The sequence below is a fragment of the Vidua chalybeata genome, chromosome W, assembly GCF_026979565.1.
Source record: "Vidua chalybeata isolate OUT-0048 chromosome W, bVidCha1 merged haplotype, whole genome shotgun sequence".
NCBI lineage: Eukaryota > Metazoa > Chordata > Aves > Passeriformes > Viduidae > Vidua > Vidua chalybeata.
The window spans coordinates 1,737,619-1,762,602 of NC_071569.1; the positions used below are offsets into that span (position 1 = coordinate 1,737,619).

General features: G+C 46.1%; 1 protein-coding gene across 1 annotated transcript in view; it reads right to left on the reverse strand.

Annotated features, from left to right (window-relative positions):
* Positions 1-23,729: 23,729 nt before the first annotated feature.
* LOC128802362 (E3 ubiquitin-protein ligase KCMF1-like) overlaps positions 23,730-24,984 on the reverse strand; it is a 135,042-nt gene continuing 133,787 nt past the window's right edge. Inside the window, exon 3 of the mRNA XM_053968685.1 lies at positions 23,730-24,352. Coding sequence (XP_053824660.1) covers positions 24,100-24,352 — 253 coding nt within the window. The 3' untranslated portion in view covers positions 23,730-24,099. The remainder of the gene's footprint in view (positions 24,353-24,984) is intronic.

Sequence of the window (24,984 nt, forward strand, 5' to 3'; positions counted from 1 at the left end):
CTCATAGTGTCCTAATCCTCATTGTCCAAATTTTTATTACTCTAATTTTATTACTATTTTTATAACTATTTTATTACTAATAAACTTTTAAGATTTTAAAAAACAAGTGTTTGGTGTTTTTCACACTACGGGAGAAATGTGGTTGTATTATATGGCAACCTTTTAAAATTAAGCATTCTTTTGCTTGACACTTTGAAATACCATTTTACTTTATTATGACATGTTACAAGTCGCTTTTATGCCTCTTATGTGCTTATAAAACAAACTGTGGTTTTCTTCTCACAGGTTATCCACACCTTCGATCCTAAACAAAACCAGGGTGCAGCTCCTGAGATTCAGGCACTAAAAAATCAGTTGCAGGAATGTGAAAGAATGTTCCATTCATTGGAGGTAATAATTTCCATGTTTCCCAGTAGATCCTTTGTGTTTTCTCATTTTTGGGTATAGGCTGTGCTTCTCTAATATTTACTGTTATCTGCAGCTAAATAATTTTAAATATATGGAGGTTATTTTGTTTCAGAAAGAATATGAAAAAACAAAGAGTCAAAGATAAACGGAAGAGAAGTTTCTTTTTAGTGCCTGGTATAATATCCTAAGAATCTCCAAACTTAAAAAATATAAAAACATTGATCTTAGTTGTTTATGTGGTGTTTATCAAGGTTTTAATTAATTTATAGTTTTGTGCAGACCTGATACTCCGCTTGTGGCATTTACCAAGCTATACATATTTAGTTCTTTCATTCTGTTTACTACATATGAAAATGTTGTGAGTACAGTCAAGCATCACTTACACTATTCAAAGCATAAAGGAACTGTATATCAACCTGTCCCAGACTGAAAGGCAAGATGTATTCCATTTGCCATCTGTATGGCCATTGTCGTCTGTTAAGTGGGCAGTTTTCCTTATCTCTTCCACAACCAATCCTCTCTCAGGGGAGACATCTGTTGATAATGGGCTATTGAATGTCACTGCATGACTGATAAGAACTATAACATCCCATTGTGAGATGCTCCACCCAGAGGGAGGAGCCAAGCATTTCTATATGGATATAATCTTGAGTTTCTGGAATGCCAGCACAGCTTTTTCTGCACTGGATTTCCCAGAGGAACAGCTGCCTCTTCCACTGCCTCTTCAGAGGAAGACTACACTCTTTTCTACAGGATCACTGCTCCAACAGAACCACACCTGACACTCCAGGAGGACTGCAGCCATAATTCCCAATTGGACTGCTGCCAACACCCTGACCAACAGGGTGTCAGGTTGTATTCTGACTCTGTCAGTTGTTGCAGTGTGCAGCTACGCAAATGGAGAAAAAAGGCTTTGTGAATTTGAGATGGGAGTTTCTGTTTCCTAAACCTAAAGCTGGAGTTTCTATTCTGTATTTTTACGTGTATTCATCCTTCCCCCTGGAGTTATTCCCATTGGATTTTACCTATAATGTATTCACACTGGGCACTGTTCTATTGGTTTCACCTTATCTCTTATTTTCCCCTATAAAACCTGTGTCTGGACCCCTGATCAATGTCACTTGTACGTGCGGCGTTCGAGCAAATGCAACCTACTTTGGACTGCACAACAAGTGTCCAATCTCTTGAGTCTCTTTATCCCGGTCTTGATCGTGCTCTGTAAACAGCTCTGTCCGTATCAAACGAACCCACAAAGGTGTTTGTTTCTTCTCTCCGGCAGCTCCCGGAAGTGCCTGGCCAGCGCCCCGGGAAAGTGTAACCGGGCGAAAACAAGGAAGTTGGAGAGAGAAAAGAACAAAGCAACAGTCAGTGTTGTTTTGGTTTACTGCATTGTTTATTTTATCTTTTTATTTTCTTCCCTAATAAAGAACTGTTATTCCTGCTCCTATGTTTTTGCCTGAGAGTCCCCCTTAATTTCAAATTTATAACAATTCAGAGCGAGGGGGGTCTAAATTTTTTTCCATTTCAGGGGAGGCTCCTGCCTTCCTTTGCAGACACCTGTCTTTCCAAACCTAGACACAACCACACACCTTTTTGTAGGGAACTTTTCACCTTTAGCAAACGTGTTCAAGACTTAGCTTTGATAGGGTGTGGCTGCTTTGAAACTGTTCTCCTTATAGGAGTCCCTGAACCCCTGTAATATGCATCTGTTTCATCATAGAGGTTAAATCATTTCACTGTCTTCCCTTGGAAGAGTTTCCTTCTTGATGTTTTATGTTCCTGCTGTGTTTGTGTGTAGGAGAGTAAAATGGTGTTTAAAAAGAGCATTTGGATCTTTTTTGTATTAAAGGCACTTTCAGGTCACTTGGTGCCCTTGTCCAACTACATAATGTTGGTCCCACTGGTAAGCAGAAGACATGGCTGAATTGTGTGATATATATTGTTCAGTAGCTTGACTCTCATTTGGAAGAAAATTATTAGTGATAGCTTCAGCTGCTTCTTCCTTTTAATTAGTCTCTGATTTTATCCACAGTCCACCATGGTTTCTATCATCTCATACTGGTCAGGTTCTTCCAGTCAGTATGTGATTATTTTCTTTTCCCTGATATTCAATAGTGGGAATATTTCATAGCTGCTGGCTTCTGCTAAAGACACAGATTCTTTCAAAAAGAGAGAATCATGGAATAGCTAAGGTTGGAAAGGCCTTTGGTGATCATCTAAACCAATTCCCCTGCTTAAGCAGACCCACATAGACACAGTTGTCCAAGGCCATGTCCAGACAGTTTTTAAATCTCTCAGAGAATGGAGGCTCCACAACCTCTCCAAGCAACCTGTTCCAGTCTTCAAACACTTTCATAGTCAAGAAGAGTTTGCTTATGTTCAGAGGGAACCTCCTGTGTTTCCATTTGCTCCCATTTCCTCTTGTCCTCTCACTGGGCACCACTGAAAAGAGCCTGGCTCCCTCTCCTCAGGTATTTGTAGATATTGATGAGATCCTCCTGAGCCTTCTCTTTTCAAGACTAAACAGTCCCAGGTCTCTCAGCCTCTCCTTGTATGAAAGATGTTTCAGTCCTTGAATCATGTCTGTGGCGCCTTTCTGGACTCTTTCCATCATATTCATGTCTGTCTTGTACTGGGGAGCCCAGAACTGGGCACAGGACTCTAGATGTGGACTCACCAGTGCTGAGTAGAGGGGAAGGATCTCATCCCTCAACCTGCTGGCAACGTTCTTCCTTATACAACCCAGAATGCTGTTGGCATTCTTTAGCACAAGGATGTTCAACTTGGTACCCATCAACACCAAAATAAGGTCTCACCACTTCTATTAAGTTAGTATTTTCACAGAGTGTGAATATAATTGAGAAGTACTCTTCTAGCTCAACTTCTGGGAGGAGTGGGGGTGTCTCTATTGAGTAAGAAAGCAGCACAGACTCCAAGAAGGCTGGTTTGCACAGCAGCAGCTTTAATACGAAAAACTCTCTCTTTTATAGACTGTTCCGATACATTTCACCTGATTGGCTAATTAACAAAAACATCTTTCTTATAAACAATCCTCGAGAAGAACAGGAAAACATAAAGTAGGAAAACACCCATCTGCAGGTTGTTTATAATAACAAGCTATCATCACTTCTCTACAACTCCCTAAAAGTCTCACAAGTCCACTGTGAGAAAACGTATCTGGTTTTCTCGCTCTCTGACCAGGCTGTCACATCCACATGGGGGAGAGGCAGGGGGTTTGCTTTCCAAAATGTTTGTCCTAGCACCATGTGTTCATGTGTTGAAATACACATTCAAGACCGGGCACATTGGTAGTCCAGTTTCTCAAGAATTACTGCAAACTTTCATGATGATAAGATGAGAACTAATTGAAAAGGAAGACTGTTATAACCCCATTCTTGAAAATATAATGCTTGAAATTCAAACCAGGTTAGTTCTCATTTGTGAAGAAGAAATAATAATAATGAACTGTAAATTAGTTGTTCATCATTATTTATTGCTATTCACTAATAAGTTTCTCTTTACGGGGAATGACTGCATAAAAAAGCAGCAGAAGACAGACTTGCTGGTACAGGCTCAGTAAAGTCCTTCCTAGCTAGACAAAGGTGAGCTGTAAGCACAAGGAGATCTTACCCTGGTGTGCTAGTTTGAAAGCAAACCACTGGGAGGAATTCACTCCACGCAAATATCTTGCGAGAGATTCCAAGTCAGAACTACAATTTAATAGGAAAAATTACAATAAAGGCAATGGTATAGAAACACTGGCTTAAACTGACAAAGTCAGAATATAACTTGATACCCTGTTAGTCTGGGTGGTGGCAGCTGTCTGACTGGAGTGATGGATATGGTCTTATCAAAACGGTTATCCTGTAGAAAGGTCTGGTCCTTCTCTAGAGGTCCAGTGGTGGTTATTGAGAGCTCCCTGCCCTCTGGGAATCCAGTGGTGGTATCATGGTGTCCCAACCCCAGACTATATACAGGTAGGAATGTTTGGTACATCCCCCACGGCAGGGCATTTCACAATGGGATGATGTCATTCTATGTCCATCTTGCCACTTCACTCTCAGGAACCAGATCTCTTGAGCAGGTCCATTGACTTTGCTCTTCTTGATGATGAAACCAGCTTCCAGGAGAATCTGCATGATTTTCTCTCTGTGAGAAATGACTGCTCACTTTAAAAAAAATTTAAAGGTTTATTAAACCTTAACAATATTGCAACAAAAGGACTAAATAAGGAAAAACAGGCCTGGGAATCTCCCTCATGGCTGCCTACCACATGGCTGGTTCATCTTCAAGATGGGTGCTTTGCCTTTTATATCTCTAGCCCCTCCTACAGCCTTGTTGTGATAAGTTAGAAAAGACTTTTTGTTCATCAAGACAAAAAGGGGAAGCCTTGTGTAGATAACAGAAAACCAAAGGGGAAGCCTTGTGTAAACAACAGGAATTCAAAGGGGAAACCTTGTGTAGATAACAGGACTTGAGCTTAGGTGCATATAACATATAACCTTATATGGAAAAGACCATTACAGGGCCATGGACTTTCACAGAGGAAGAAGAGAGGAGCCTTCCTCAAACGACCACCAGAGAGTAAAAGAAGACCCCCTAGCAACAGAAGGCGCAAGCGCAGAGTACACCCAGAGATACAGCGGACACGGAGGAAAGAGAGTATAAAAAGACTGCGGGAAGGGGGAAACGGTGTGAGCCGTTTGCGGAGTGGGGACTCCCCGGCTGCACCCAGTGCTGTTTGTTTGCCATCGCTTGCTGTAATCAATAAATTTCTGATTGACTCTCGAAAGGCTGAACAAATTATTCGCCTCAATTTATAACATTGTCAGTCAACTCCTTCCTTGCTGTCTAGTGGTAGAAGTCACTTTCTTACATTCTGATTGGAGGTCAGGTGCTGCCATAGTAACAAGCCAACCTTCCCAAATCTCTGGATTATCAAGACCATCCCATGATAACACATACTGGGGGGAGCACATTGCAGTAACATAACTATACATTTATAAAACTTCTTTTAACATGCATATAATGTTTACCCCTTAATTGTGAGAGCTAACCTTTTAGTCATCTATAACATCTCCTTTCTCCAATACTTCTGCTGCCGTCTTCCCCCACACAATGATGCTGTTGATGTACTGCAGGTGTTATGGAGCCTCACCCTTTTCCAGTGCAATCTGGATCAGTCCATGGCAGATGGCAGGACTGTGCTTCCACCCCTAGGGTAGTCAGTTCCAGGTGTATTGCATTCCCATGCCCCTCCAGGTGAAGGCAAACTGAGTATTGGCGCTCGGGTTTTGGTTTTTTTTTTCTGTTCTTTCCTTATCACCTGTGGAATTTCTTCCCATTGAGTTGCTAATGGAAACCGATGGCTTGAGATTTGGTTTTCGGGAGTTTCTCGGTGGGGGGGGGGGGTGGAGATACTGGAAGATTTGGGATGGGGGAAGGGGCTGGGGGCAGTTCCTCACTGGCTCTTGCTCTCTCGGCACCGGAGGGGAGACAGGCTGTGGGCACTATGGAGAGGATTCGCCACCACTGTGAGGCTCCATCCCTGCTGCCTTCTCCTACCACCACCATGACCCAGCAGGGAACTTTTCTTCTGCTCCTGGGCCCCTGCATTCTCCTGCCCTGCCAGGACATCCCGCTTGTTCCAGCATTTTGCCATGGAGTTTTGGGACATTGTCGTTCACTGCCCTGGGATTTCTGCTCATTCCTGCCGTTTCCAGCCTACTGCTTCCAAGAGTCCTACTAGGGGCACTGGTATCTGTAATGAACAGTTTCCACGTGTTCCCCAGAGATGCGGGCAGGGCCTTCTTAGTTCCCATGGCAGCACTAAAAAAACTACTAACTCTAGCTAAGTACCAATATTGAAATGGTAATTAGCTAATTGCTCTGTTTGTTTTCTCTAAACTACCTGGAGATAACTGGCCTCCCACCCCTCCACGCTGCCATTCTGGGACTAATATGCAAATAAAAACCCCTTACGATCATGGGAGTATTTTTAGGAGATAAAAAGGACTATAAATCAAAAACTGAACACAGTAGAGGAGTCTAGACAAATGCCCTAGCTGAGGAAGAGGGAAACACATCCCCTGATTGACTTTTACCCGTCGCCATCACCTAAGAAAGAATAGACTAGGTTAGGCTATGAGAAGCAGGGAGACAGAAAGGCATAGAGAGAGCCCTGGTGCTGCCACCACGGAAGGAGTGGGGACAGCTGTTGTTCTGGACTTCAGCAACAGACTATGCATGCCACGCCTCCTCACCCTCTGTCCAGCAGTGTGCCACAAGGAAAGAAGAAGGGTGTGGTAGATAGGGACAGGCGAACGGAAGATTTCAGGATGTAGCGGAAAGCAAGACCCCCTCATCCTGCGATATGTAATCAATCATCCCTGAGGCATGTAGCCCCTCCTAACTCCAGTAGTTTTCCACTCCTTACTAACCCTAGCCAGACCCACTGTCCCCCTTTGACGTAGTAAAGCCCCTTGACTATTTAACCTCACGAGGTAAGGTAATAAACGCCATTTGACCATCCACCACATTGGTGTCTGTGCATGTCAGTGGCCCGAGTGACCCGGGGGAGGCTGGGTCGCCGTGCTGTCTCTTGAAACCAGGTTGCCTGCCTTCTCAGCAGAAGGCAACAGAAGGGACAGCTGCTGCTCTGGACTTCAGTGACAGACTCTGCACGCCTCCTTCCTTTCGGCCACCTGGGTAAGCTACAACCGTGGGGACGAGCTCCATGTCAAGCCCCCTGCCCAGCTGATCTTTTTAATAAAGAGCTGAACATTAATAAAGGCATTATCCCTGTTCATTTCAGTAAAGTGAGGCCTCTCCTCCATCCCTTCTCGTCTCGGCCGAGCTGCCATTGCCACGAGCTCTTCAAGCCCGCGCCAGAGTGCCCCCTGCAGCCGCATAGAGATCATCGCACCTGTTCTGTCCACCGGGAGCCTGCCAGCGTGTTGCCTTCCGCAGAGAAGGCAGGCGACCTGGTTTCAAGACACAGCACGGCAACCCGGCCTCGCCCGGGTCACTCGGGCCACAGACATGCACAGACACCAATGTGGTGGATGGTCAAATGGCCTTTATTATCTCATCTCGTGAGGTTAAATAGTCAAGGGGGTCTTACTACGTCAAAGGGGGAAGGTGGGTCCGGCTAGGGTTAGTAAGGAGTGGAAAAGTACTGGAGTTAGGAGGGGCTGCATGCTTCAGGGGTGATTGATTACCTATAGCAGGATGAGGGGAGAAGGGTCTTGCTTTCCGTCACATCCTGAGATTTTCCGTTTGCCTGTCCCTATCTACCACATCTCCCCTCCCCTTTTTTACTAATGAATGAGGTAGTTATAAACATAGGCACTAAGGTGAGGTACAAAGTTTTAATTTGATAAGGGAAAAGGGGTTTTTGGCAAACCTGAGTAATCTTCGCAAGGCAAGTTTAGAAAACCTTTGCAACTGGCAGTGTTCTCGGTTTTTGGTTCACAGCATTTGTCGCTGGCCTATAAACAGGATGTTGGCCCGTTCTAGGCGAGCTTGAACAAATGAGACCAGCTTGTTTAGCAGGCATAGTCCGAATGTAAGGGCTAAAAGCAGTATCGCTAGTGGACCTATCAGGGTGGAAATTAGAGCGGTGAGCCATGGTGATTGATTGAACCAGGATTCGAACCAGCTCTGTTGGGTTTCCCTGTCTTTCTTTCTTTGAGCCAGTCTATCTCGGAGTTCTGCCATGGAGTCTTTAACGACTCCTGTGTGGTCCGCATAGAAGCAGCATTCCTCCTTCAAGGCGGCACACAGTCCTCCTTGTTTCATGAACAAGAGGTCCAGTCCTCGCCTGTTCTGTAAGACCACTTCCGAAAGCGAGGAGACTGATTTCTCTAGAAAGGAGATGGATTTCTTGATCCTCTGCAGGTCCTCATCGATGGTCATTTGCAGCTGAGCAAGCCCTTGGTGTCGGGTCGCAAGGGCTGAGACACCCGTGGCTGTGCCAGCTGCTCCCAGGCCGAGCAGCATTGCGATAGTCACTCCCGCTATTATTTCTCTTTTGTGGAGTCGGCCTGGTTCCTCAAAAAGGTGGTATACCTCTTCGTCTGAGTGGTACAGGACCCTAGGAACAATCAGAACTTGGACACAGAAGTCGATAGCATCACTGAACTTGGCAAGGAACACGCAAGGACTCACCCCAGATCGCTGACAAACCCACATCCCAGATGCGGATGGGACCGCCAACTTGTTGATCTTTCTGTTGGGCTTGACGACTTCGGTGCGGAAGTTGCCTTTCTGCTTTGCCAAGGCTGCATTGCCAAAGCATTTGCCCTGGCCTATGACTTGACTCAGGGTGATTCCTCTACGGGGAGTGTCCCATCTGCACTGGTGGGGGGCATCAGCTGTGGAATAACTGAAGGGGGTGTTTAGAGCAACTCCTTCGTAGAAAGGAGGTTTAACATCGTAGCAAAGCCAGCAGGAATTGGTTAGGTTTGGGTTGGATTCGTTCAAGGATAGAAAGGTAGCCTCTAGCATGCGGAAGATTGGGTCTGAGTCTGACTTGGCTAAGCGGCCTATTTGGAAGGCATCCGCATGGCCGGTCAGGATGTCAGTGGCCTTTGTGGGTAAGGTTTTGGGATGGGTTATGTTTCTCCCTTTCCGCACGTCCTTAATAACCTTATTGGGTCCTACCGGTTGGGGTGCCGGTGGTTGGAGCCTGATAATTCGCACATTCACCCACTCTTTTGGCCCTTCGAGGACTACAGTTCACGTTCTGCCTGTGGCCCAACTAGGGTGTTCTGGCTGCAAAACCGTCATGTTATAGTCTGTGCGCTTCCAATATTTGGGCTGTGTATAATGGTTGCTATAGACCCCTTTCGCGATGGCGGGCTTTTTACAGCCGGTAGGTGTCCAGGTGAACTGTAAAAATCTCTCAGGCTCCTGCGGTTCCCACCCTTCTCCCGATGGTCTGGCATCTGTGACAATGGTTTCACAGCCCCAGTGTCCGCAATATCCCCACCCCAGGTAGTTACAGTACTTCTTCCCTGGGTTGGAGGCTGGACACCAGTAGGATAGGTACATGTACATGATGTGTGGGTGATGGGGTCGTATTTTTGGTTGTCCTGGAAACAGGTCGGCGATGTGGAACACGAAGGATGGGGTGCCTGCTGTGGTGATTTCTTTGAATACCTTGTCACTTGAAAGACGTTGCATGACCCACCTGAATGGCTGATGGGGGTAATAGTCTGGGTTGGCTCGCCCTCCGGCGATGAGCCTTAATAGCTAGATCGCACAAAGCCACCGTTGCTGTCTGGGTCTCACCGGTGCAGGACTCTTGGGTGCTGTCCGGCGTTTTGGTGGTTCGTCGTTTTCCTCTGGAACCGGGGTGTACACGCTACGGGAACACCCCACAAGCATGTCCTGTAAACAGAAACTCGCAATTCCTGTTAGTCTCATTCTGAAGGTCTGGCTTGATTGACTTAAGTGGGCACCACCTGATCTTGCCCTCTTTTTTAACCGCTGCATACCCTCGTCCCGTGAGCACCAGTCTCCAGCCCCGTTGATCGGGCTGTCCACGAGACCTTGCGGCAACACCTTCCATTGGAAGCAGAGGTTAGGTCGCTCGCCGTTTGGAAACACGACAGAAAAGGCGAACCGTTCCTTGTCCTCAGCGTGCAGGGGTATTGAAAAGAAGCAGTCCTTGATGTCCAGCACTGCGCATGGCTGCCCTTCGGGGATGGCTGAGTTCGTGGGCAGCAGTGTCTGAACTGGACCCATGGGTTGGATTGTCCTGTTCACTTCCCTCAGGTCGTGGATGAGGCGATAACCCTCTCCCGACCTTTTGGGGATTACAAATACAGGGGTGTTCCACGGGCTGGTGGAGGGTTCTATGTGACCCTTCTGCAGCTCGCGGCTGACCAGTTCCAGCAAAGCTGCCATTCGAGGCTTTGACAGGGGCCACTGCTCGACCCATATGGGGTCTGATGATTTCCAAGTCAGTCTGATTGGCAGCGGTGGGTGTACGGCAGTGGCCCTCAGGATAAATTTGTGATCCTGACTCCTAATATAGCAAGGTCATCCCTTCCTATCAAGGGTGGAGAGCTTTGTAGAATGTAGGGGTGGATTGCCACCATCTGTTCGGGTCGTTTTTTCTGAGATCGCTTTGACAATTGCCTGTATGTCTTTGGGGTTTACCGGATTATATATCCTTTGCTGGTTCCCCTCTGGTCCGGTGATTCTCACCGGGAAGGCTTGAACTGCAGCCGAGGGGGCCCATTCAGCACAAGCTATTTTTATTTTTCCCCAGTCGGTGAACTGGGCTGTTTCGCATTGTGATTGCCTTTCGACATGGCTTAAGGCTTTATTCATTTTTGTTTTAAACCGCGTTAGCTCCGCTCTTTCCGTTTCTGAGTCCCAGTCGGCTTCTGTCAGCTCTCCCGAGCTGGTGGAGCTGCTGTCGCCGGACTCAGAGCCGGACTTCCGGGCTTCGGTGCCTTTTTGCGCGGCTCCGGCCCCGTCCCTCCCTTCGGGGTTGGTGCCGCTCCCGCCCCCTGGGCTTGCCCTGTTGCCTGCAGGGGGAGGTCTCTCCCTTAAATGGTAGCAGCATTGAGCACGGCTCCCGATTGGGCGAGTGCTCTCTGCCGCTCTCCTCCTTCTCCTTTTCTTGCGGATGAGCATTAGCAAGAACCCGCGACTCCGGACTCTTCCTGCCGAGAGCCTCCGAGCCCCGCCCATCCCCTTGGTCGCCGGTGCCCTGTTCGGCTGGGTAGGGCGGCGGCGCTGCCCGCGCCTCCTCCCGAGCCGCGTTTTCCGCGTCCCTGGCTTCCCTCGCCAGCTCCTCCCAAAAGGACTGCGCGTGCTGCTGCGCTCCCGGTGCCGGATGGGGAACCCGCGTTTTTTTCGGGAGGTTCCGCGGGGGGGTTTGGGCTCTGGCTCGGGGAGGGGGGGAACACACCCGGCCCCCCCGGATCCCCGCTCCCGGGCACACCGATTTCAGGGGCAGTTTGCGTTGCCGCTCCTACCCCCAGCTTGGGTGTAGCTAATAAACATGTGCGCGCGGCGCTCCATGTTTCCTGTTCCTCTAGCGCCCTGCGCAGGGCTTGTTCGACTTTTCCCCACGCCTTGAGGCTTTTGCCGCTGCCTGAGGATTTAGTATCCTCGGCCAGCGCGGCCGTGCATTTCTCCCACAACTCCGGGTGTAATATTTCCACGGGACGTTCAATCACCCCAAGCTCTAAGAGCCTCGCAATAGCGAGATAAAAATCCTTGAGCCTGCACTTAATTCCCCACTGCTTATAAACTGAACTCACGACCTTCACGATGGCTTCCATGGCAACCGCTGGTCCGGGGACGTCTCCCCTGCCGAGAGTCGGTCCCGCCGCTCCGGCCGCTGCTCTTGTTCAGGCGATACCCGCTACCCGAGAGAATTTTTCATTCCCCGGCTTCGGCACCACTTTGTTGCCTTCCGCGGAGAAGGCAGGCGACCTGGTTTCAGAACACAGCACGGCAACCCGGCCTCCCCCGGGTCACTCGGGCCACAGACATGCACAGACACCAATGTGGTGGATGGTCAAATGGCCGTTATTATCTCATCTCGTGAGGTTAAATAGTCAAGGGGGTCTTACTACGTCAAAGGGGGACGGTGGGTCCGGCTAGGGTTAGTAAGGAGTGGAAAAGTACTGGAGTTAGGAGGGGCTGCATGCTTCAGGGGTGATTGATTACCTATAGCAGGATGAGGGGGGAAGGGTCTTGCTTTCCGTCACATCCCGAGATTTTCCGTTCGCCTGTCCCTATCTACCACACCAGCGCCCCTACCAGCTGTGACCATAACTACATGTCGTGGTTTGACATGGAAGTGAATTTTTTCCAGGAAGTTGGGTCAAACCAATCAGTGGTCAGGTTTGGATATTGGCACCTGGAGTGACCACTGAAAGTATGGACACGCCTCTGAGAACACAGGGGGTTAAAAGCAAGGACTCCCAGGAGAACTCTCTCTTTTGGTTCCGGTCGTCAGAGAGTGCAGACTCCCCCCCTGCCCAGCCTTAGGCTGGGTGGGGGAGGGGAAGCCACGCGGCCTTGTCTAGGTAGGCCGAGGGGGCTGAGGGTCTGGAACCCAGCCAGCTCCTGTGGACGGAAGGGTGGAGAGAAGCGGAGATGCCTTTGCCTCCCCCCATGTGGGAAAGAGACGGAGAGCCTGGCGGCACCTGGAAATCTGCCGGCAGAGGAGAAGGAGAAGGCGGGGGGAAATGCCCAGCGTGGGAGGCGGAACGCCGGACTGAGATATCGGCCGTCCAGGGAGTCTGAACTTTTAACCCTTTCGAGGGAATGAGGGCTTTTTAAAAGTATTACTCCTCCTTGATTTGTAGTGGAAGAGAGATAGTCCGGGACCTGAGATGTTAGAAGAAGAAATATTTAGGTGGGAGGAGATGATGGAGTAGCTTTTAGCTGGACTTTTCTTGTTAGCCATGGACTGAACCAAAATCTCCTGCAATAGAGACTGCATTTTAGGGGGATGCAGTGGTGACCCAGGGAGACCTGTTTCAGCTTCGAACAGCACAAGAATGGCGAGAAACGAAGAGAGCTGAAGAGGGAATGGTGATACCCTCTGTCTTCGGGAAGAAGATGAGTCCTGCTTTTGGACCCCTCGGCCCCAGGGGAAAATGGGGGGGACTGTAGTCCCAGGATGAGAAACTGAACTGTTATATCTTTGGGTCCGTGGCAAAGCATCCTTAAAGGAGCCCTATGAGCAGTCTGTCCATGCACGGTGGTGAGAGCACTGTGACATGGAAAGGAGAGTGTCACACTGGCAGATTTTTTTCTTCCGGGCGGTTGCCATGTGTGACAGGGAAACACAGGGGGGCAGCTGTGTTTCCTGGGGGGCCTGTGGTGCAAGAGAGACTTCTCTCTCCCTTGATAGTTTAAGCATAGATTACCTGAAGGGTGGTAATTTGATCAAGAATCCCGGGTGATGTTTCATGGCTGGGTGTGTTTGGAATTGGGAGGAGGAGGGGTGGTTTTAAAAGGTCTTCATCCTGGATTTAGTTTATGTGTTTTCTGTATTAGTAGTAGTTTAATAAAGTTTTTTCCTTTGTTATTAAGCTTGGGCCTGCTCTGCTCTGTCCCTGATAACATCTCACAGCATTTATTTAGGGAAGGTGCATTTTCATGGGGGTGCTGGCATTGCGCCAGTGTCAAACCATGACACTACACCAAAGGGGAGAGTGTCACAGTAGAAAGGCTGTTACTGGGTTCTGGGTTCTGTTTGTTGTTAATGCCTTAGTTGTTGTTGGTTTTTTTTTGCTTTATTATACATACTACTAAAGACCTGTTTATCCTATTCCCATATCTTTGCCTGAGAGCCCCATATTTTCAAAATTCTGCTAATTCAGAGGGAGGAGGTTTACACTCTCCGTTCCAAGGGAGGCTTTTTCTGCCTTCCCTAGCAGACACCTCTCTTGTAAATCAAGACACTGAGGCATGAACTCTGCTGACAGAGGAATGGAGAAAAATGCATTGGCAATGTCAATAGTGGCATACCACTTCGCTGACTTGGACTCCAGGTCGTAGTGCAGCTCCAACATGTCCAGCATGGCAGCGCTCAGCAGTGGAGTCACTTCATTCAAGGCACAATAGTCCACAGTCAATTTCCATTCTCCTTCAGATTTACTCACAGGCCAAATGGAGCTGTTGAAGGGTGAGTGGGTTTTGCTAACCACCCCTTGGCTCTCCAGCTCACGTATCATCTTGTGGATGGGAATCACAGCATCTTGATTTGTCTGATACTTCCAGTGGTGTGCTGTCGAGGTAGCAATTGGTACTTGTTGCTCTTCCCCCTTCAGAAGTCTGACTGCAGATGGGTTTCCTGATGGTCTAGGCAAGGTGTTCAACTGCTTGATGCCCTCTGTGTCCAAAGCAGCTATCCCAAATGCCCACCTGAGTCCCTTTGGGTCTTTGAAATACCCACTTCAGAGGAAGTCTATGCTTAAAATGCATGGGGCCTTTGGGCCAGTCACAATGGGATGTTTCTTCCACTCTTTCCCAGTCAGGCTTACATCAGCTTCCACCAGGGTCAAATCCTGCGATCCCCCTGTCACACCAGCAACAGAAACAGGTTCTGCACCCATGTGTTGCGATGGAATTAGCATGCACTGCACACCAGTGTCAACCAAGGCCTCATATTTTTGTAGTTTCGATGTGCCAGGTCATCATATCCACACAGTTCAAAAGACGTGGTTTTCCCTGGATTCTACCTGGCTAGGGGCAGGGCCCCGCTAGTCCTTCTCTCCCTAGGAATACGTTCTAGAGATTCCTTCAAGGGGATTGGACATGTCATCTTTTCTTCCATCACATCTGGCAGCTCAGCTACAGGCAACTGGAGATACTTCCTTTCTGGTGGAACTTCCTCTCTGAGTCTTGCTTTCCTTCAATTCATGCACCCTTTGTGCCAGAGCAGTGGTGGGCTTTCCATCCCATCTCCTCATGTTTTCCCCACAGACACACAGGAAGAACCACATCTCAGCTCATGGGGGGTACCCTCTCTCCCTAGCTGAGGGACTTCTGCGTCTAGTAACAGAACCTCTGGTCTCTACCAGTGAGATTTGGAGAAGGTCCTCTTTAAGCTCCTTCTTGACTTTCTGGTGATTCTTGTTGCTATTGGACACGAAATGAGTACACAGAAGCTTGGTGTCTTTAAGAGAGAAAAAGAGGTAATTTTATTTCTGACCTTGCAATGTATAGAATTCTAAAAGTGACAGTGGATTGGAGGATGAAATTGCTACCCCTCCAACCACACTGGTCAAACTAACAGTCCATCAATTCTCTCCTCCCACAAAGAAGAATGCAAAACAATCATTGTTTACATGAACAGTGCGTGAGAACTCCAGTAGAAATATGTAAACATTATCAGAAGGCTAAAGAAGTTTTATGAGAACTTTAAAACTTTCAAAAGAACTATAAAAGAAAACTTAACACTTTTAAAAATCAGAGCAACAGCTTCTCCTCCATCTTATCTTCCATTTTTTGTATGTGCTCTGACAGACGTTTCCACAGTTGAGATTCTTGCATGTGTTGGGCCATGCACGGCATCTACATATGCTTGGAGCTTCTTTGCCATAGCAAGCATGGTCTCATCTCCCTCATTCCATTTCATCATTGCTAAAGCAGAAGCGTATTCATGTAGCCCAAATCGTACAAGTTTTAGTCACTTCACTGGTGTATATTTTACTATGTCTGGACTCTTAATTGTTTGGTCAGCTGAGAAAGCAATCTCTGCCACTGCCAGTTTTCTCAAGCATTGAATCCCTTGTTCTATGGTCTTCCATGGGGTTTTCTGTAGCTGGAGATCTTCTTGGCACAGGTATCTGTTGGGATATTGGGACACAAGACAGATGATGGACTTTGGACCTGGTTACCATAAGAGATTTGATAACAGGATGCCTTGGCAAGACAAAACAGAACTTTGAGAATTAAACCAAGATTGTAAGAAGATTAAATCAGACAGGTTTACTGGAAAAAGAAAATGTCACTAAACTCTGCAAGCAAGAGATGTTGTAATATGCATAAGTTTGTGTATGTGATTTTAACCTAATCATTGTAGTAAACATTACTAGTCTTCCTAAAACTGTATATAAGCATTGGTAATCCACAATAAATTCAGATTCTGATCACCGATTGAGTCTTCCCCGTCTCTCCTCATCACTGGCAGGTATCTTTCCTTTACACTTCTCAAGAGCTGTGTCCAGAGACTGAGGGAGTCAGGCCCCCTTGCCATGCCTTGGTCAATACCTGAATCATGTGACAGGAATCCCAAATGCCTCGCTTCAGTACTGTCCAAAATTGTATTATCACCTGCAGCATCCCAAATACGGACTAACCAATTTAATATAGATTCGTCAGACCGTCAGGTATAATCCTTTCTTAGGCCCAAAGGTCCTTCATGGACAAGGACTCAATAAAATTTCTGGTTCTGAGTCCTCTGCTGGCTTTGAGGGTCCTTCCCCTGCATCATCATCATCATCCACTGGGCGATTGGTTTTGGTTTTTTGTTTTCTTCCCTGGATAGGAGGATCTGCCATTGGCTTAGGCTCCCTATCTGGTTTAGCTGCAGCCTGAGTGACTGGGGTGTCGGCTGATTTACCTTCCTGCCCCTCTGCCTTTATCTACTGCCCTATAGTATCTAGCAGCATATGATAAGCATATGCCAGGGCCCAGCATATTGCAATGAGTTTCTTCTCATTAGAGTTGTCATTGCACTTCTCTTTCAGATTTTTCCCCACTTCATCTGGCTTCTGAATTTGTTCGGGGGGAATTTCCAAGCTATCAGGGCAGAGAATTCCTTCAGGGTTTGGACCACGTCCTCCCATTCCCTACACCACTCAGAATTTTCCACACCTGGGTCAGGTGTCTGGTTGGTCCCTCTGGGCATCTCAGCCCTCATTCTAGACAAGCTGCAGACCATATAGAGGAAGCCTGTAGTATCCCATGAACTCCCTCTCCCCCAGCCAATTCCCAAGGGCATTGCACCATAGAGTTCATTCCTCCTGTGGGAAAAGACAAGACTCCCCCATGGACCTCTGTCTCACTGATCCCTATATTTCGCAATCTACCCTGGTTTCTCCTTTCCCTGTTCCCTCATTGGTTGGATACCCCTGGTGGCTGCCCCCTCTCTCCTGGAGACCAATCCCCTTTGCCCCGCCCTTAGCTCTGCCCCCCCATCCCTTCCCCTTCTTAGAGCTGTCCAGAGCATGTGCTACTGCTCTTTTGCCTGGGTTTCCTTCAGCCACCACATGTAATATACCTCACTGGAATAAAATCCTGCAAAGAACCTTCTGCCTCTCTCGCTGAGCCAGCTGTGGTGAGTCTTGTGTGTGGATCTGACTGTGTTGCCTGAATGTTAACCCAACCTGCTTTTCTACAGGAGAGGTTTGTTGGGAACAGATAATAGGCAGCAGCAACCACCATCCAACTCCCGCATTTTTAGAAGCCTACCAGATAAAATACCAGGAAGGTGATGTCTTTAACATCCAGGGGAAATTTAACATTCTCAAAGGTGATGTACCAGATTTAAAGGGGAAGAAGGAGATGAAAGGTTGGGAAACTTCATCCCCTGCTTCTCCTCTAACAAACTGGGTGCAATTACTAATAAACCCCCAGAGCAGGCCACCGAAACTAGGATGGAGAAACAACAGACCATATACAATTTTAACAACTCCCAGTAGCTCTGTTAACCTTCTATAAATCATTATCACCAAGCACATCGGTATAGCAAGCCTGATTTGTACACCTGCTCTGTAAACATTACATGCCAGGGACAAAATTGGCACTATCTGTGGATAGGCAAACAGGCCTAGGGACCAGAGAGACATTATTTCCTCAAACCACATGGTGACTACTAACTGCTTTACCCCAATACAAAATGATTAAAACCAAAATGTAATTATTAAAGTTTTTTTTCCACTTTCCCCAGCCATGCATTGGGTGCCAAATTCTTTGTCTTGATTCGAGGCAAATTAGGAGGAAATGTCCTGAAAAGGGTGTCTCCTCTAAAAAACAGTAGGTTTTAGCAGCTCCTCCCCCACACATTTGAAAATAATTTCTTGGAGGACAGTGAAAAAAACCTGTTTATTTAACAAGCAAGATGCACGCAGGCACAAGAAAAAGAATTAATCATGTTAGATAATAAACCTTCTCATTGTGAAGAAAACTGGTGGATTTTTTTTTGAGTCCTGCTCTTGCTCTCCTGAGATCCAGAGCTGGGGTGCAGCATCCCAGGGCCTCCCCTCTGGGCCGCGATGTGGGGCTCCCGGTGATGTTCCGGTGTTTTGGACCGGAGCAGAGCTGAACAGTTCCAGAAGAAGAAGTCACAGTCCCAGGAAAAAAACTTCTTGCCTCAGCTTAAAAAAAAAATAAACTAGCTAAAAGCACATATGTCCTCTCTCTCCATGCTAGACAACATAGCCGAGAGAGAACCCAGGGTAGGATGAGCGAAAATCATGCCTAAAGAATTCCACTGGCCTCCCCCCTCTCCCGGACCTAGTTTATAGGACTCATGTCTGAGCATAAAGCAGACAATAGGGGATACAGTATCATACAGACACCCCAAGACAGGGAATTTTTAGAGGTCTACCAGCAGAAGAGTGGGGAAGACATACTGGCATGGATTTTGCGAGCTTTGGATAGTGGCACTGTGTCTTTTCCACTTATTAATGTGTGAAAAAGATCTATTAAGCCCTACAGCCAGTGAGGATCAGATACAATGGGGATATGCTCAATTACAAAATATCAGGGGTACTGATGGCCAGGATGCTGCTGCACCTACGCTATACAAAAGGTTGGGTGCAGCAGTTTTAACAGCATATGCAGATGCTGCCAACTTAGTGCTGTTCCTCGGAAATTGGTGTACAATGGAAGAAGATATTAGTTTCTTGTGGCAGATGGGGATGGATCATGTTTTAATTACAGGATCTAGTCTGGATGGGGCAGCATTAACAAAAAGTATAAAAATGCAGCTTTTGAGTGGGACGCCTGTTTCACTCAAACCCTTGATTCTAAGCAGCAGTCATGAGTGATACTGGTAATATAGATACCCTAGCAAATACCTTGAGGGAAATTTGGTCTCTAATTTTGGAACCAGCTGTGTGGGTGGTGAATGAAAATAGGTTGACAGAATCAAAGAGTTACTTCACTGGTGACAAGTAAACAAATATGGAATGATCTTGTGCAAGCCAGTGTCCCATCATCAGAAATAAATGGGATCACAGCATCAGAAGTGTTTCATCATTGGCAAAAGTTAGTGCCTATGCAAAAAAAAATCTTCCCATTCCACCCCACCTGCCACATCACAGCGAGGCACTGCCTGGCAAATGCCAAACTACCAGAAATGGACTAGGAAGAAAGTTGTTTGGCAATGGACCAAGCAACAAGAGACCTCCAATGCCTGCCAAAATGCTTTTATTGAGCTTGCTCAATTACACACTCCTAGGCAAGGATATTCTTTTGAATTAGAAGTAACAATTCTGGATGATAGAGCCTTGTGGGGATTGTGGCAGATGACTGGGATGAAAAGTTGAAAAAAATCTGTGGTATTTTGGTCCAAGGGATTACAAGGCTGTGCTATACATTATACCCTGATGGAAAAATGAATTTAAGCTGTAGTTTGGGCACTGCAAGAAAATGGAAGAATCACGGGCCAAAATAGCATGACTATACACCACCAGTACAAAACACAGTGAGGACTGAAGTTCCTTCAGATGGTGTCTCTCCCAAAATATTAGCCACAGGGGAAATGGACTTGTTTATACCAATGGATTCTGTGGTGGGACCACAACCTATTAATCTAGATGTGAACATTTGTGTAATAACCACTGACAATGCAGTGTGGTTCTGTACTCTGTCTTTTCCCCTTATTCTATATACTATGTCAATATCATATTGTTGAGCTATCGAATTTCAGGTATCTTTGACATAAATCCAACATCAAATTGAAGTTTGATCTGAAAAAACATAAGCCAAAACTCTTCAATCTGTGTGGGCTATCACCCCATCTCAAGCTACCAGGCCTGGAATAATTTTAGCAGAAGGAGCTGGAGCAACAGCATATGTATTACTGGAAGGAGATGACATTCCTATTTTCCTCCCTTATCACAGGTTGACTCATGGGCTTGTACTATGAGCACATACCTTGGATACCTTTCTGCAAGATCATTTTGTAAATACCTGTGTGTAGCTGTGTGTGGTTGTTTTTTACTGTAACTAACTGTCCTGTTTCAGGGCAAATTTGGGAGAGAACCCCCAAAGGGGTTCCTCTAGAAGGCAGATTCAATTGGCCCCTCCCCCCAACTGGTTCAGGAAAAAATACTTACTTGGAAAAAAGTGGAAAAAACTGTTTATTAAACAAGAAAACCTAAACAATATTAAACAATGAAACTTTTTGCCGCTCTAAAAGAGGGACAAACTCAGAAAAATCCCCCCCCCCCGGGCTGCAGCTCAGCTCACTTAGTCTCTTATCAGTCCCTCCGGCGCTGGAAATGCCGCGGCCCAGGCCCGGCCCGCTGGGCCACAGGTGTGAGCTGCCGGTGCTCTTCTTGGTGTTCAGTCCAGAGCAGGTTTGAGCAGGTGCAAAGAAAAGGAAAATCCACAGTCCAGGGAACTTCTTTGCCTCAGCTAGCTAAAGCTAACTAAAAAGCAAAGGAGAGCTCTGTCTTGCTGTCTGTCCATCCACAGACAACACAGTCCAGGAGAAGGAATGTGGAGGAGTGAGTGCAGTTTCTGAAAACAAACTCCGTGCTTCTTCTCCCCCGCTTCACTCCTGGAACAAGTCTTAAAGGTACAGAACTTATTATTCAGCATAAACAGAACAGACAACTGGGGATAAAAGCATCATACAGTCAACCTAGGACACTAACTTATCATTCTTTCTGAGTAGTGACTATAGAGCACCTGATGTGCCTTTGTGCAAGGTTTAATTTGGACATCTGTTGTATTGTGTTTTTATATCTCTGTAACAGTTCTGTAATGGTTTGCCCCTTTACCCCACATTTTCTCCTGGTGGTTCCACCCTGAGCTTTCCCACCTTTCCCTCAATGCCAATCTCCCTGAAAATGCTCAGTCATTCCCCTGTCCCCTCCCTGGTACCCTGTCCATCACTCGGCTCCTCATCCCACTCTCCCAGAATCTTCCACCTTGGGCATCGAGTGAGTGGACGAGGGTCAGGGGTCCCTCCCTTGAACTTCTCCCATTGGTTTGTGTGTCTGTCTGTCCCTCCGCCTTCCACGCCCCCGAATCCCCCCATTGGGTGGTGGGCGTCCCTTCCCCCTAGTTACCGCCCCGGTATTTAAGATGATTGCGAAAGCCTCGAGGGACTTTCGGCTGTCGGATACAATGGCATTCGGAGCTCCTCGGAGCTCGGATTAAACCTGAGACTTTTCCCCCGGCCTTGAGTTGACTCCCTTATTACCTTCTCGGACGCTGTCTCTCCTCCATACAAGGCAGACAGCGAAGTGCTCTGTCTTAGCTGCTCCCCGAATCTTCTTGAGAAACAGGGGAGTGTCCGCCGAGCAGGTGAAGCTAGGGAGTTTCAGAGTAGGCATGGTGGCAGACATCCAAGGCAATTGTTGCCTTAACTTTGTGAATAACTGCTGTACACCAAGGAACACAGATTATGGATAAACTACTGCCCTCTTCAACAACATAAATGCTGTTGAGTTTGAAGGCTGCTTCTACCTGACTGCTGAATCAGCTGTCATGGAGGATGATACTCAGCATCTTCAGGACTTAATACATCAAATCACACAACCTACTGGTGGTGCCTGGCTAGCTGAGTGGTTTAAGTCCCTGCCAAGAAGGGTGGGACACTTAGAGCATTAGATGCTTATTCCTTTTTCTGTATGCTTTTTTAGGTGCCTCTGTAAATTCCCTATCCCACCTTTCCAGCCCCAGCAGCAGTGGTCTCTTGAGTGAGGGTGTGTAATGTTGGGAGGAATAGGTTAAAAAGTGGAAGACTGGCAAGGAGGACTGTAAATTGCTCAAGTGACCTTGCAGCTGGGAATAACCCTTGATAAACCACTATGAACAGCAGCCAGTGATCCTCTGTCATGGACCGAGTTTAATGGTGCCTGTCTCTCCACTTGTGTGCTTCTTCCTGGGTGTTGCTTCAGGAATCCCCTGGATCAGCAGGGTAATGGGAAAAATTTTACTCTTTGTGTTTTAGTCATATGTTTGTGGTTGTCCCAGCTGCTTTCCTGTGCTGACTTACACATAGGTGCTTCATTACAAGAGACACGTGGACATGCTGGAGACAGTTCAACCAAGGGCCATAAAGATGATCAAGGGACTAGAGCTCCTCTCCTATGAGGAAAGGCTGAGAGAGCTGGGACTGTTCATTCTAGAGAAAGTCTCAGGGGGCATCTCACCCATGTATATAAATACCTGAAGGGAGGATGAAAACAAGATGGAGCCAGGCTCTTTTCAGTGGTGCTCAGTGACTGGACAAGAGACAATGGGCACAAGTGTAACATAGGAGGTACTGTCTGAGAATCAGGAAACTTTTTCACTGTGAAGGTGACTGGGTTCTGAAACAGGCTGTCCAGTGGGGTTGTGGAATCTCCCTCCTTAGAGATGTTCTAAAGCCTCCTGGACATGATCCTGGGTAACCAGCTCTAGGAGATACTGCTTGATCAGAGATGTTGGACCAGGGGACCATCAGATGTTCCTTCCAACCTCAACCATTCCACAATTCTGTGAACAGACAGGTGCCCCAAAACAGAAATGCATACACATGTAGACACTTGGCTTTTGAGGCAAGCTACGGTGTCCATAAGTAATCTGTAACAGTCTGTACCCTTAAATAATATGCCCAAGATAGGTTAAAAAAAAGCTCTAACTTCTTTAAAAGACAGAGAGAGATAGACAAGTTAGAGGTACTGTCAAAGCTCATAGGTCTTTCAGTCTCATTGCATGTCAAATGAGCAGTCATGCTGGTATTTTGTGTAGAATCACTATAAAAATATTGCCTTTGTGTGCTAAGGCCAGACTGTTGAGCACATCCCATGCTTAGTTTGCAACCTATCATGTTTCTATTCAAGACCCAAATCTCATCCAGACCAGGTGTCATGTTTCTTTCACCAAGATTGACAGCAAGTTAGCATTAAGAATCCAAATTGTAACATATGGAGATATCTGGGAAGTCAAATACTCAGTCTCTCCTAAGGAATCTCTGTAAACTATGAAGAAAATACATAAATAACTCAAAATTATAAGGACTATGAAGTCTTAAAACTAAAACAACACAATCCAGGTTAACACACACTCCTCACCAGTGAATATATGAATAATTTATACTTAAATAAGGTATATTTAACACAAAAAGGAAAACTTTAAGGGAAGTTGAACAGAATTTGATGTTAGGGCACACAGAAGCCCTTTGTAGTAGATGCCGGTAGTGGCCCTTGTTTTTTGTCTCCTACAGATGACTACAAGGTTCAATTCCACTTGGATATGATGTCTAACAGGGCAACACAGTGGTCACAATCCAGCAAAACATCACACTATGTAAGAAAAAATATAGCCCATTGCAGAGTTTTCATTAATACACACGGACAGCACATAAAAAGGTCATTGGTCATGTGTTACTCAAAGTCTACTTCATGGCTGCAAACTGCTAGTGAGCCTTAATTTTTTTTTTTTTTTTTTTTGGTCACATTACCTTTGAATAATGGGAAAGCTTTGGTGTTTTGGGAATGGGAAACCACTACAGTGTTTTATAGTTTTACTCCTTGTACTCAGATTTTTTTTAAATTACAAGGTCACTAAAACTCATGCACACTGAAATAAAAATCATGCAGTAGTTAAGGTAAACCATCCAAGCAAGTTTTATTCATTAATATTCATAAATACACACAGCAGCTTCATTAGAGATTTTTTTTCATTTTTTCCTCTTCAGTTTGAATGTGGAGTATTAGGAGAGCTTTTTTGCACGTCAAGCTACAGGACACAGAGCTTTTTTTTCTCTGCACTGCAACCTATATTTATCTGCTATAAGTAAAAATTGGTTAAGTGGAAATGATTATCATATATATATTTTCTCTTTTCCTTTGAATGTACACAATGTAACAAGAATGACAGACCTGAAATTACAATCACCAAAACAAACCCAAGATAGTTGTTGTCCACTTTCATTGGCAAATACAGCACAGAGGACATTGTCTGCAAAGTGGGATGCCATCAAAGAGGAGGCTCATTTCCTTTATTATTCTCTTTTAAATTTAGGTTTTCTAAAGCAACATCTAGAGGCATAATATCTACGCAGCCCATAGCACCAAAATCAGCAATCTCTCCCCGTTCATCCTCATCTGAGGAGGAACTTTCTTCCTGCATCAAAGTGGACAGTAGAAGCTCTTGAACAAACAAGCTGTGATCTGCCAGTTCGCTTTCTTTTGATTGACGCTCTGCTTCTGACATCTTAGGATCATTCAACCTGCAGAGCAACACAGAAAGATAAGACAGGCTTAGTAGTACCATCAACAAAATTGGCTTTCACTAATTGCTTAAACAGTTGAACTGATGCATGCTGAATAACATCTGAAAGCCATTCCTTTGAGAAACAACCTAGGTACTGCTGCACTTCTCGACATGTATAGATCTGACATTATCTGGCACTCCTGATGCAAGAATACAAACATTTAATAAACTTGTTCCAAGATGCTTCAAAAAATCCTTCATAGAAGTAGATTCTGAGGCTGAAGGGAAAATAAAATCGATTTCTGAAGTTTGTTTCCCCTCAGAGGGATTTTGTTTTAAGGGGCATTAAAATTCTCTAGTCATCTCTTAAGTGTTCATTTTGTCCCCAGGACAACTTCTAAATGCAAGCATGACACAAAATACATTACTACACACATAATGCCCAGAGATTCCCAAAGCACAGTACATCATTCCCTTTACTTATCAGTCCATGCACCATCACCTAATAGAAGCAAGAAAATTTCTTGCTTCAGTTCTATCCTAGCTCACAAGATCAGTGATTGACATTTGCAGATACTTTCATTAAACTTATGATTTTCAAAAAGCTTTGGATTGAGATATTATCACAAGTTTTGATAGAAATCAGCA